Source organism: Ochlerotatus camptorhynchus, unplaced genomic scaffold (assembly GCF_037179485.1).
Source record: "Ochlerotatus camptorhynchus isolate MF236.1 unplaced genomic scaffold, CSIRO-AGI_Acam_v1.1 ptg000530l, whole genome shotgun sequence".
Lineage (NCBI taxonomy): Eukaryota > Metazoa > Arthropoda > Insecta > Diptera > Culicidae > Ochlerotatus > Ochlerotatus camptorhynchus.
This window is the reverse complement of record NW_027041014.1, coordinates 5,365,445-5,377,938: the sequence shown is the minus strand read 5'-3', so window position 1 is coordinate 5,377,938 and position 12,494 is coordinate 5,365,445. Positions and strand designations below refer to the sequence as shown.

The 12,494-nt window shown below is 39.4% G+C and overlaps 1 protein-coding gene across 1 annotated transcript in view; it reads left to right on the top strand.

Annotated features, from left to right (window-relative positions):
• The window catches only part of Aplip1 (JNK-interacting protein Aplip1), a 35,458-nt gene extending 25,156 nt beyond the window's left edge, over window positions 1–10,302 (top strand). The window contains exons 3-5 of the mRNA XM_065236134.1: window positions 7,314–8,026; window positions 8,091–8,275; window positions 8,336–10,302. Of these exons, the coding sequence (XP_065092206.1) occupies window positions 7,314–8,026; window positions 8,091–8,275; window positions 8,336–8,408 (971 nt within the window). The 3' untranslated portion in view covers window positions 8,409–10,302. The remainder of the gene's footprint in view (window positions 1–7,313; window positions 8,027–8,090; window positions 8,276–8,335) is intronic.
• The last annotated feature ends 2,192 nt before the right edge of the window (window positions 10,303–12,494 follow it).

Here is a 12,494-nt window from a genome sequence, read left to right as displayed (position 1 = left end):
ACCTCGTTTGTCTGCTCAGAGCAGTAAATGACGTTCGATAGAATTATTTACATCATTGTTTTGAATGATTTGCATTTAGGGGCTGAACCAATACCAAATGCATTTCAATTTAAGAGCATTACGCATTCCAACTGAAGGCCCTATCCTTTCTCATAACAATGTTCATCCTGTATTCGAGAGGAAAATCATCTGATTTGAAAACAACCGTCATCCGGTTGCAGCTATCATTCGAAAAGGCGATTTCGATGTTTCGATTTGAATGGTCTGAAGTTTCATTCGAACAGGGGACGGTGGTTTGGTACAGTGTTCGTGCATCGTTGAGCGGAGCGTTGCAGGAAAGCGTGTTTTTTTCTTTACCTATTTTGACGTTTACCAGCGGGCCGATTTGTTGACATAACACGACCAAAATCAAATCAAAAACATCAGACGTAAACAATAACAATACCTCGAGCGCGTTCGAGTGGCCCGCCAGGAACTGTCATCAAGACGTCACGTAAAATAGCTGATAAAGGAACGAACGAGGGAGCATAGAAGTAACTCTAAGACCACTGGGTCCCGAAGAAAATCATTATTATTTTTGGCTCACTCAGTACCAGAACAACGGTCCCAAGCAGTCCCAAGCTATTTCACTCACCCCTGCATGTTCTGCATGAATCCACACACCCCTGATGTTATCTGTCAAACTTTCATAGCGAATCAAAACAAACATAGTGTAGTAATAGAATTTCAACTAGAATAGGGTACGTTAATCGTTTGCTTGGGACCAATAGGCTACTAAAGTGGTGAGCCAATTTAAAATCGTTAGTTTCGTATTGATTTTTGGAGGGAGCGCGCTCCAGCGGCGCAACACCCACACGGCGAATGAGAACGATCCAAATTTGAGTTTAGTTCACTCATAATCGCCAAAAGTGCAGGAACTAAGCGATGCGTAAATTTTCCTGATGGTTTCCTGTGCAAAACCTCACAAATCTGCCGGAAATGAGGAAAATTGACGAAAATTTTAAACATTCTAGGAGTTGTACCAACCGGTGGAAACTAACGATTTTAATATGGCTCACACTTGACTAGCTTATTGGTCCCAAGTACATCGATTGACGTACTCCAATTTAGTTGTAATTCTAGTACTACACTATGTTTGGTTTGAATCGTTATGAAAGTTTTACAGATAAAATGAGGGGTTCGTGGATTTTCCTATGTTTCGAGGGGTGCATCGATTAGCTTGGGACAGAAGAGAGTACCAGAGCTGAGCCAAAAAGTTGAGCACGTTTCTTCGGGACCTTCTGGAGTTACCCTAATGGTAGTACCAATAGACTGAGAGAACCCAATCTTTACTTTTCTCATATTCTCATATGATCGAGTCTCCGATGGATCATTTTCTCCAACAATTTCCTAATGCACGAATGCATCGTAATCGGACGGTATGAGTTATGGTCAGACGCTGGTTTGTCAGGTTTTTGAATGGCTACTATTACTTTGACCTGTCGCCTGAATGGACTTTGGTTTTCTGGTTTTCTAGTAAGGAAATGAATAAGTCTAAAGCAAGCGTCTTTTAGCGTTATCTGGGAGGTTTTTCAGAAGATTGATTTGAATCACGTTTATTTGATGCTCATAGGATTACTAGAAGTTTAAATTAAACATGAACCCCGTTCATAAGAATGAAGTATCGTCAAGGGGTAGGTCACTCCGCACACCAATCTCGGGTCATCTTTTTTGTCAGTGTGCTGCAGGTGTGCCGATTGTGCCGGTCATAGAGCAAGCTTTGATTGTTCGTAAAATACCCAGCCCAGCAACCCGGTATTTCTGACATCTTGAATGTTTTGCTTTGAAATCGCAAACATAAATCGGATTGAGGATGACGCCGGAAGTGGCGGGTGTGCGAAATTTTGGTATTTTGTGTCATAGGATAGTAAAAACCTAGCCTTTCGTGATGTGAAAAGCAACGGTCTATCAGCGACCGGAAAGAGTTGGAATCGGTGGAGAACATTGTAGGAGACCGAGTATAAAGGATGATGAATAGACTTCTGTAATTTGTTTTGTAAAAGTTGCAGCATTATTTGAATTAAGGGTACTAATGGGGTCTGAATAACTGCCTCTTTCTCTTGAGCCCACTCTAGAACCTACATTTGTATTTAGATCTATAAGTGAACTGCTGATCTGAGTTCCTCTGGTATATTCTATTTGAAGATGTGCCTTAATATACAGTCAAACAGCACGTAATGTTGTGAATAACTTCAATGACAGTTGTCCAGCAGTGCTCCCATTTTATTTACAACAATCCAATGATTACGAGATTGTGCCAAAGGTGTGCTGAAGGTATGCCAAAGGTGTGCCGATGAATGTACCCGGCACAATGTGCTGAATAACTTACCCCTTGAGTATCGTTCATATAAGCTGGGATCTACGGTACTTTCAATACTAATTTTGATAAAAGAAGCTATTATCTAGCACCTAACATGCCTCTAAAACCAGCAGTCTTGAAAAAAAGGATTAATGATGAAGATTGCAAATTTGTGCACGGTAAGGTATATTCTCAAAACTTTGTTTTTTTTTTTTATTTTTTTCATTGATTCTACGGGGCAGGAATACTCAAGACTATGTGGTAAAAATAGCGCAAAATCTGTTTTCATAGTGATGGTTATCAAAAGAGAAAGTCTATGAAGAGAATCGATCAGAGCAGATAGGACCTTTTGAAATGTTCATGGAGATGAAAAACTATCCAAAATTTAGTACTTTTCCTTCAATTTCCGGGTTCAGCCCAATAACCCAAATTTTATTAAATCGCATATAGTAGCACAGACAAACAGACATAACACATTGAGTATTTCTCACTGTAAAACATCGTCGTTAAAACATTACCGCCATCTGTTGAGTACACTGTGGTGGGCACTACGCTGAACAGATGGCGGTAGTGTTTAAACGTCAGACGCAAGGGAATTGACTATGCGCGCCACAAGTGGCGGTACTACCAACTACGATACTTTTAAATTGTCCGTTAAATGCTTGTTCGATGAACAACTTGCGAGTGTTATGTCTGTTTGTCTGTGATAGTAGTTTCCATTTAACACCTGCAAAAATGTAACTTACTCTTAAGTATATTCTACTCAAAATAAGTTTAATTCACCTAAATTTGAGAATATGAAATTTACTCAGAAGTAACTTATTGGGCTGAACTATTTATATCGTTGGTTGAATCTCTCGTTTCTTTTTTGACAACAATGACGAGTGCAAGTAAGAGGTTCAACTCTAAATTGAGTAAAACGACCTCAAATTTTGGGTAGTATTTTTTCACCATGCGGGAATCATCCATGCTTGATCTTCCTATATTTTCGGTTTTCCACATTTTCTTCATGTTTGTACCAGTTCTGATAGAGATTGTACGAATGAGAATGATGCATAAACCCAATGAGATGTTTAAAGGTAATGCTCAGAGAATTTTTTTCCTCCGCTGACAAACCGACATGAAACTTAAACTTATCTCTTGATCGAGAATCCATAACGCTGGATTCAAATGTGCAGCGATTCCATCTGTCAAAACCATAGAAATTTATTATCTACACGGAGATGAAAAACTACCCAAAATTAAGTACTTTTCCCTCAATTCCGGGGTTCAGCCCAATAACCCAAATTTGAGTAAATCGCATATAGTAGTTTCCATTTAACACCAGCAAAAAAAAAATTACCTACTCTTAAGTATATTCTACCCAAAATTAAGTTTAATTCACGTAAATTTGAGAATATGCATTTTACTCAAAAGTAGCTTATTGGGCTGAACTATATCGTTGGGTCGAATCTCTTTTTCCTTTTTTGACAACAATAACGAGTGCAAGTGAGAGGCTGAAGTCAATATTAAGTAAAAAGAACTCAAATTTTGGGTAGTATTTTTTCTCCGTGTAGATAAAAATAATTAGACCGGAACAGATTAGACACGAGCCAACTCATACATTGTGCATGCGTGTTCGATGAACGATACTTCATTCAAATAATGGGGTCCAATGATGGGGTTGCTGATCACACCCCTCTGACTGGCAGTGATGCCGGAATCAATGTTGACGTCAATGGCGTTGTTAATTGTTGATAAATATGTTGTTGTTGTTGGAAAATAGGGTTCACGGCGTGCTTTAAGCGATGGATATTCTTGTTTGTGTATGGTTGTTTTTATTGTGTTAAGCAAAAATGACCACAAGGTGTTAAACTGCGGTAGAAGCTCCGAATCAAATAAAAATAAAAATAGAAGAATCATACTGTAATCCTTGCATCATTGGTCAACTTCGTCGAACACCATGCACTAATTTTCGACGGGCATTCATCAAAAACATTAAGAAGAGTGAGAAGCTTTATAGAGCTTTTTGACGTTTAATCGGCGCCCACTATTGCACCATTTAAATCGAACGAGTGCGAGCAAAAGGGAAACAGATTAGTGGGAAAACAAATCGTGCATTCATCCATGTGTGCTAGATAGAGAAAGATGATTTAACGTCAAAAAGGTCTATTGTCAAGTACCGTCCCGGGTTTGCACGACGTGCAGAATAGACGAGTGCACGGATGGATTTGAGTTCACTCACTCGACAAAAAGTTACACAACAGCGGGGCCCTGTTTACTAAAAATGAACACATGAATAATACTCACGTAACATTTGAAACGGGTCTTATGTAAACAAAACTTGTTAAGCCTTTTTCGCGCGAACCGAATACGCTCACGAAAACTAACACACCATCGAGCAGAGGAAATTCTCCCCTTCCCGATAGTTCTCTTGGTTTGTGTGGGCGTACTTCGGTTCTCGTGAAAAGGACCTTTGATAGGCCCTTTTCAAATGTTACGCGAGCATTATTCATGTGTTCATTTTTAGTAAACAGGGCCCCGCTGTTGTGTCAACTTTTTTTTTCAGTAGATGAACTAAAGTTCACCCGTGCACAGGTCTATAGTGTTCAGATTAAAAGTTGTCAGATTACCGGCAGTCCATGGAATAGATCAAGAATATGCGAATTGCTCATTTTGTGGACAAAAGCAGCGCAGGGTTTACGCTATTTCTAAACAACCCTATTTGAGTAGGATCTACTCATATCCGTCAAAAGTAGGGCTATCCAAAATTGAGTAAACAATGTTGGGACTGACCAGAATCAGAATGATGCTGTTCATTTGTCATCTTGTCAGTTTCAACTCTTTTTTTTCAATAATATAGGCCTTTAAAACCCGCCATCTTGAAAAAAGGCTTGATGATGCAGATTTCAAAATGTTGCACGGTGAGGGATAGGATTGAAATTTCGCATTGCTTCTTTATCTTAAATGATTTATTTATTAATTAAGTTGCTTTAAACTTGATATTGTGAACTCCCTAATCATAGGGACAACCGAGGAGGGTGACTCTATATACGATTTATGAAAGATGTTGTTTTGCTGTGGTTAGCTGCACGCACGCTGAGTAGATAGATAGAAGATTGATGACGATTCTAAAGACTTCCTGCAAAAAGATGATGCACGATGCAAGGAGATGCGAGAAATGAATGATAATTTTTCGTAGATTGATTCGCTGGTGTGAGATTTTTCGAGCATCTAGAATTGCGATTTAGATGTGACGCTCCTCTCGAAGACAACCCTAATTTCACTAAAATAAAATAAAACTGACGGAAAAATATTTAAAAACTAATCTAACTAAACTCTCGAGCTATAACTCTTGTTAAATTGTTGTTTAAATGAAGAAAATGTTATATTTTTTATGATTTTTTTGAATTCAATATTGCCGTATGTAAGGCTTGTACTCGAAAAAAATGCACCATTTTTATCCGTGGGTAAAAATTGATGTAAATCAGGGTATAACTAGTTTGGAGTGAATTGTTTACATGTGCAAATTTTCATAACAATTGGTTCAGTGGTTATTGAGATGTCATAGAAACAAGAAGAAAATCGCCGGAGAATTTTTCGCGCCGTCATGGAAAATCCGACTGCGATCATAAGATGGATCGGAAGACAACTGGGAATCACCCATACAACCATAGAGGTAACTCTAAGACTAGAAGGTCCAGAAATAACGTGCTCAACTTTTTGGCTCAGCTCTGGTACTATCTTCGGTCCCAAGTTAATCGATTCACCCCTCGAAACATAGGAAAATCCACTAACCCCACATTTTATCTGTCAAAATTTCATAGCGAATCAAAACAAACATAGTGTAGTAATAGAATTTCGACTAGAATGGGGTACGTTAATCGTTTGCTTGGGACCAATAGGCTAGTCAAGTAGTGAGCCAATTTAAAATCGTTAGTTTCGTATTGATTGTTGATACAACTGTGTCTCGGGTGGTAAAATCGTTTAAAGAGTTCCAGACGACCGAGCGGCAGGCTGGAAGTGGAAGAAAATCGAAAACAGCTGATCCTGTGAAGGCCCGGAAGGTGTTGGATTATTTCAAGCGTAATCCGAACCTTTCGATTCGCGACGCGGCTCTGAAGGCAAAGTGTTCCGCCTGGTTCGTTCAGCAAAGCATGAAACGAGCTGGCCTTCGTGTATTCAAGGTCCGGAAGCTGCGCAAGGAAGCTGTTTCGTGAGTGGTTAACGAAACCGATGTGTGTGGTTATGGATGACGAAACCTACATCAAGGCAGAGGCAGATACCAGGGCTGGAGTTCTACGTTGTCAAATCACGGTTTGATGTTCCGGAAGACATAAGGAAGAAGAAAGTGGACAAATTCGCCAAAAAATACTTGCTCTGGCAGGCCATATGCAAATGCTATAAACTGAGTAAACAATGGGTACCATCAACAGCGAAATTTACCGCACCGAGTGCCTCCAGAAGCGTCTGTTGCCCTTCCTGCGGTCCCACGGAGGCGAGACATTATTTTGGCCGGACCTGGCATCATGCCATTACGCGCGATCGACGTTGGATTGGTACAGAGACAATAACGTTGTTTTTGTACCAAAAACCGCCAGCCCCCCAAATTCACCAGAGATTCGTCCGGTGGAAAGATTTTGGGCCATAATGAAGGCCAAGTGACCAAAAAGGTCGGCTCCACAATTGCACAAAATGTAATGAGGGGTCTTTAGGGAAAGGTGCGAGCTTTCAGCGATGGAAAGGAAATTGAATAAAGTAATTATGCCGAAACATAATCCATATGTATTAGTTCATTCCCTAAAAGTTTTAAGAAAATCCGACTTAAAATAAATTTTTGGCGAACACTTTTGTCTGGTGCATTTTTTTCGAGTACAGGCCTTATGTCACATATGTCGCAAATTACCTTTTTTGTCGCGAATTTCCACTGTCCCTAAACATAAGCAAAGAAGATAAATATCAACCAAAAATATAATCACTTATCCCCTCCCTCCAGCTTCCGTACTGCAGCTCCTGTCCTCCGGACAGACATCGCTGGCCGATGAGTTGAATGCCACCAAAAAGTCCACCCCGCATCACACATTCCTGAAGCAAAACTCGCTCCTGGCGCTGAAATGTAGCTATCTGCTCGACGAAGACTCCAGCCCGGATTCCGAACGGCTTCAGAGCCTGGGGGACGTGGACAGTGGCCACAGTACGGCACACTCTCCAAACGACTTCAAGAGTATGTCGCCCCCGGCTCCACAGGCTGCTTCCCCCGCCACGTCGCCCTTCCCGCCTCCGTACGGTGGAGTGCCGTTCAGTCAGTTGGAGATGCTGGAAGCGACTCACCGGGGGCTGCACAAATTCATCCCACGGCATCACGATGAGATCGAGGTGGAGATTGGTGATCCGATCTACGTGCAAAAGGAGGCAGAAGATTTGTGGTGCGAGGGGGTGAATCTACGAACCGGCAGGCAGGGCATTTTCCCATCGGCCTACGCCGTGGATCTCGACTATAACGACTTTGACCCGTCGACGGTGGAGATGAAGCGGGAACGGTATCTGCTGGGGTATCTGGGCTCGGTGGAAACGCTGGCCCACAAGGGCACCGGGGTGGTCTGTCAGGCTGTGAGAAAGATTGTCGGCGATGGAACCGAGTCACCGAAAGCACAAGCTTGTATATTGGAGATTTCGGACCAGGGACTGCGGATGGTCGATCGGTCGAGGGTGAGTGCTTGGAGGTAAGACGTTATACGGGAAACACATTTCTAAGAGTTTTCGATGATTTCAGAACAAAAAGGACAAACGACCTTGCATCGACTATTTCTACTCGCTGAAGAACGTGTCGTTCTGTGCGTTTCACCCGCGGGACCACCGGTACATTGGATTCATCACCAAACATCCGACGGTGCAGCGCTTCGCGTGCCACGTGTTCCAGGGCACTGAATCGACGCGACCCGTCGCCGAAGCTGTTGGGTAAGTTCTGTCGCCTGTACCGTCAAGGCGCAATGCGATCTGATTCTAATTTCCTTTCAGGAGGGCTTTTCAACGATTCTATCAGAAGTTCATAGAAACTGCATATCCAATCGAGGACATCTACATAGAGTAAGCAGGATCCACAACCACATTCGTTCGGTGAAGAAGAAGTTAAAGGCAAGAAGAGAACTATTCAACCAAAGAGTATTGTTATCTCATTCATGGAACACAAGAAACAATTTTTGGCTTATATAGTTTCCTTTTGATATTGAAGCATTTACCAGGAAAAGAAAGAAGAGCAGAGCATACAGTTTAGTCGCTAGTCATGCAAATTGAAAAAAAATATCCTATCTTTATCTTCTCTATATCTAAATTTCGGATGTTCGCAAGAAGGCAATAGTTTTAAAAAGGGAACCGGTCATTCAGACTGAGTGCAAGCAAAGAGATTCTTCCAGAAAGTTGTTCCATTCAAACTCATTTCGTCATTCGTATCTGTGAATTTAACGACAGAGCTTTTAGATCACTCCATCAGCTTACTCATCAATCGAAGTAGTCAGATAATAAAAAAAAAAAAAAAACAAAAATCACAGCCTACTTTCTCGAACAACTTTTGTTGTCAACTGCTAGTGATGCTAGAAAGGATGTAGTGCTAGAACAATGCTCATTGTTGTTTACATTATTTCACATCGGAAGGAGAGCCACGTTCTCGAAAGTTTGAAAAACTCTGATAATACATGATTGCAAACAAGCAGTATATTCTTGATAGAAACTGAATGTAAGGTTAATTATTTCTGTACATACTAGACTAAATTTGTAAAGCAGACAGCAGAAGAAAAATGATATTTTTATGAAGAGGATTGAAACGAGCAGCAACAGAACAACAACATAAACAAAAACAAACGAAAGTTCAGCTGAACGCATCGGAAAGTTGCCTAAGGTCTTTCTAAGGTCATACCGGATGTAGGACTGTAAGTTTTCTTTTCTACACTGCTACCACTTATAATCAAAAATTAGCATTTCGAAACTGAAACTTTGAAGCAAATGCAGTTAAAAACATATTCCAATCCAAGTGATACTGAAAAATACGAACTGTCATTCCGTTGATTGACGTTTTCGCTTAAGTTTGTTTTGCCTGTTTTCTTTTTCGTTGCTATTGGCCAGCGGGTTTTGTGTTGCCATGATGCAAGTGCTTGAGAGCTAGAGTTCAATACAATAAAGTCAGAAAATTGCAAACGAGTGAGCCGCACTGATGTGGCAGAATGAGTTTCAGAGTAATAGAGCGAGTTGCGAGCGAATGAGCGATAAGGCATTCAACAAGGTATATATAGTTAAATCATAAATATTTCATGATATTACCGAAAAACAATGTTATCATCATATGTAATCCAAGCAAAAATTTAAAACGTTACACCAGAGTAACACGAAAAACATACACATTCATTCGAATAAAAAAAAAACTAAAGAAACAAATACTCAAAAACTGTTATGTATAGAATAAAATGCTTTATCATTTATATTCTGACATTCACAGCAACTAAAGACATTGAGGTAAATGATTGTATGATCCGTAAAATTGATATGATTTTAGTATTAAATGTTATAAAAAAAGCCCAATTATACATCATATGATAAACAAAAGGAAAACCAAAAACAAAGAAAGATCCGAATCAATCGATTCACAGTCACAGTAAAACACAATCTCACCACAAATTACTACTTCTGCTGCTACTACACAGAGAACTAAGGGAAAAGTTTATCAAACCACTCAAACTTCACACCATATTCAAACACAAGCAAATACATACGGAGTTCTTTTTTTTTTCGAACAATAATAGAAAGCAAAAGCAAATGATTATAATGACACAAATGAACGACGTTTAAAAAAAAAGAAAACAACAACCAAATTTCCTCTGATGCAATAATACCACTACACAACACTCTAGTAGAACCACGTGGAAATAGAGAGACATCAGCAGACCCAATAATGAAACCTATTATGAGAAATAAAACTGCATTTGAAGAATGAAGTTTAACTGGTGTGTTGATGCGTTAAGCGTTTCTTGAAAGCCACTTCCCATCAACTGAACGGTATAACAATCTTTAACGCAAAACCATATTTGAAATCAGGATAGGACTGGGATTTACGAACCGAAATTTCTAGATGACTTTCAACCGTTCGACAATGGATAGCACAATTGTGTGACTCTCGCAGGCCTTGATTTGTGGGGGGCACGGCCCCTGGCCAACACTGATCATATCTGGGAATCATGTTCCATTACATTACGTCGACTTGATATCAATTGAACAAAATTCTAACTTGTACCAAGTTAGAAAAAGCATCCACAGCTACTGTGTAATCTGACTCATAACGATCCAGCGCAATACACATGGCTAGCGTTAAGAATCATAAGGACTTAATACTTATGACAGACAAGATTGTAGTTTCGTTTTACTCCTTCAACGTAGTAGGGTAACTGATGATGGTTGGACCTATTTAGGCCAGTTTCACACGACGTCAACATTCATGTCGTATTTTTTTTTTTTTTTGAATTCGACATATAATTACGAAAAATGCCTGATTAGGGGAAAGATCTACCTTTCTTGTTTCTAATAATAACATTAAAAGTTAAATATTATGAACAAATGATTTTATAAAACGTTTTTAATCAGCAAAGAATTATGATCTTGGTTGGACCTAAAAAATGATGATGGTTGGACCTATTTTTGCAAATGCTTATTTAGCCCATATTTGTTAAAAAAAAATGTTTAGAGCTTATTGGTATCATAAAAAAAAACCCTTTTTATACAGTTTTTATGAATTTGTTATTTAAAAAAAATAAACAAATTTGAGTTTCACTACGTTTTTAAAAAATTAACTTTCCACGCATTTTCTCATTTTCTCGGAAATCACTGATCCGATTTAGATTTTTTTTTTAACTTCAAACTATAGGTATTATGATTCCATTGAAAGCTATCGAATATTGTTGGAATCGGTCAACTGGTTCCGGAGATATGGCCGGAACAAGTTTCAGAGTACATGGAACATGGACCTAACTTTGACATGGAAGGAATAAAACCTATCATGCGACACTTCACATTACTTCCAAATTCGATAACAAGATCAATAACAATATTGAGTGCCTTGGACCACATTGGCCCCTTCCGGACATGTTCTGGGTGCCCCCGGGGAATTCAGGGGCTTAAAATGACAATATCAGAACTTACAGACATATGAAGATTGCGTCACTAGATCACACCACATGTGAACTAGTGACGCAAGGTCTTTAGCAGCTTCCAAGATCTCGTTGGGGCCTCCCTTAGCTCAGTCGGTAAAGGCGCAGCTACAAAGCAAGACCATACTAGAGGTGACTGGGTTCAATTTCCCGGTCCGGTCTAGGAATTTTTCGGGTGGCTTCCCTTAATTTTTGCGTGAAGTGTCGTTTTCTGAATATTGTACCTTTTATGTGCCTGATATGCGGTGAGTGATTTATTTCTTACTAAAAGAACAGCCTCTTGAAGATTTTGTATAACTCTTTTCTTTAGCCATTTTTTTTCAATCGAAGAAACTTCCGAAGAACACACGGCCAACGCGAAATCGAATTTCAAATCAGCTCTGCATGAAGGATATAAACAAACAGATGCGCACCTAGCGGCCGTCTTAGGAAACACATAGGTCCAACCATCATCATATTTATCTATTCGAATTTCGTCAATTATTCAAACATTTTAGTGAAACCAATGGATAAATGGCGTACTAACGTGTTGTTTACACCTTAAAGCAGTAAATGTTCCTTTTTTGTATGTTTGAAAGTAAGGCATGATGACGAGCTAATGCGTGGAAAGTGAACTGTTTTGTAAACACATTAAAAACCCAATTGTTTTGAAGTTATTTCAATAAAACACCCATGCAAATTGAAGAAAAATAGTTTTTTTATGATAGTAAAGTGATCTTTGAAAATAAAAAAATAAGCGAAAATTGACTAAACTAGCGATTGAAAAAATAGGTCCAACCATCATCAGTTTTTGGATAGGTCCAACCAGAATCAATTACCTTATCATCAATCAATACGAAACTAACGATTTTAAATTGGCTCACTACTTGACTAGCCTATTGGTCCCAAGCAAACGATTAACGTATCCCATTCTAGTCGAAATTGTAGTTCTACACTATGTTTGTTTTGATTCGCTATGCAAGTTTGACAGATAAAATGAGGGGTTC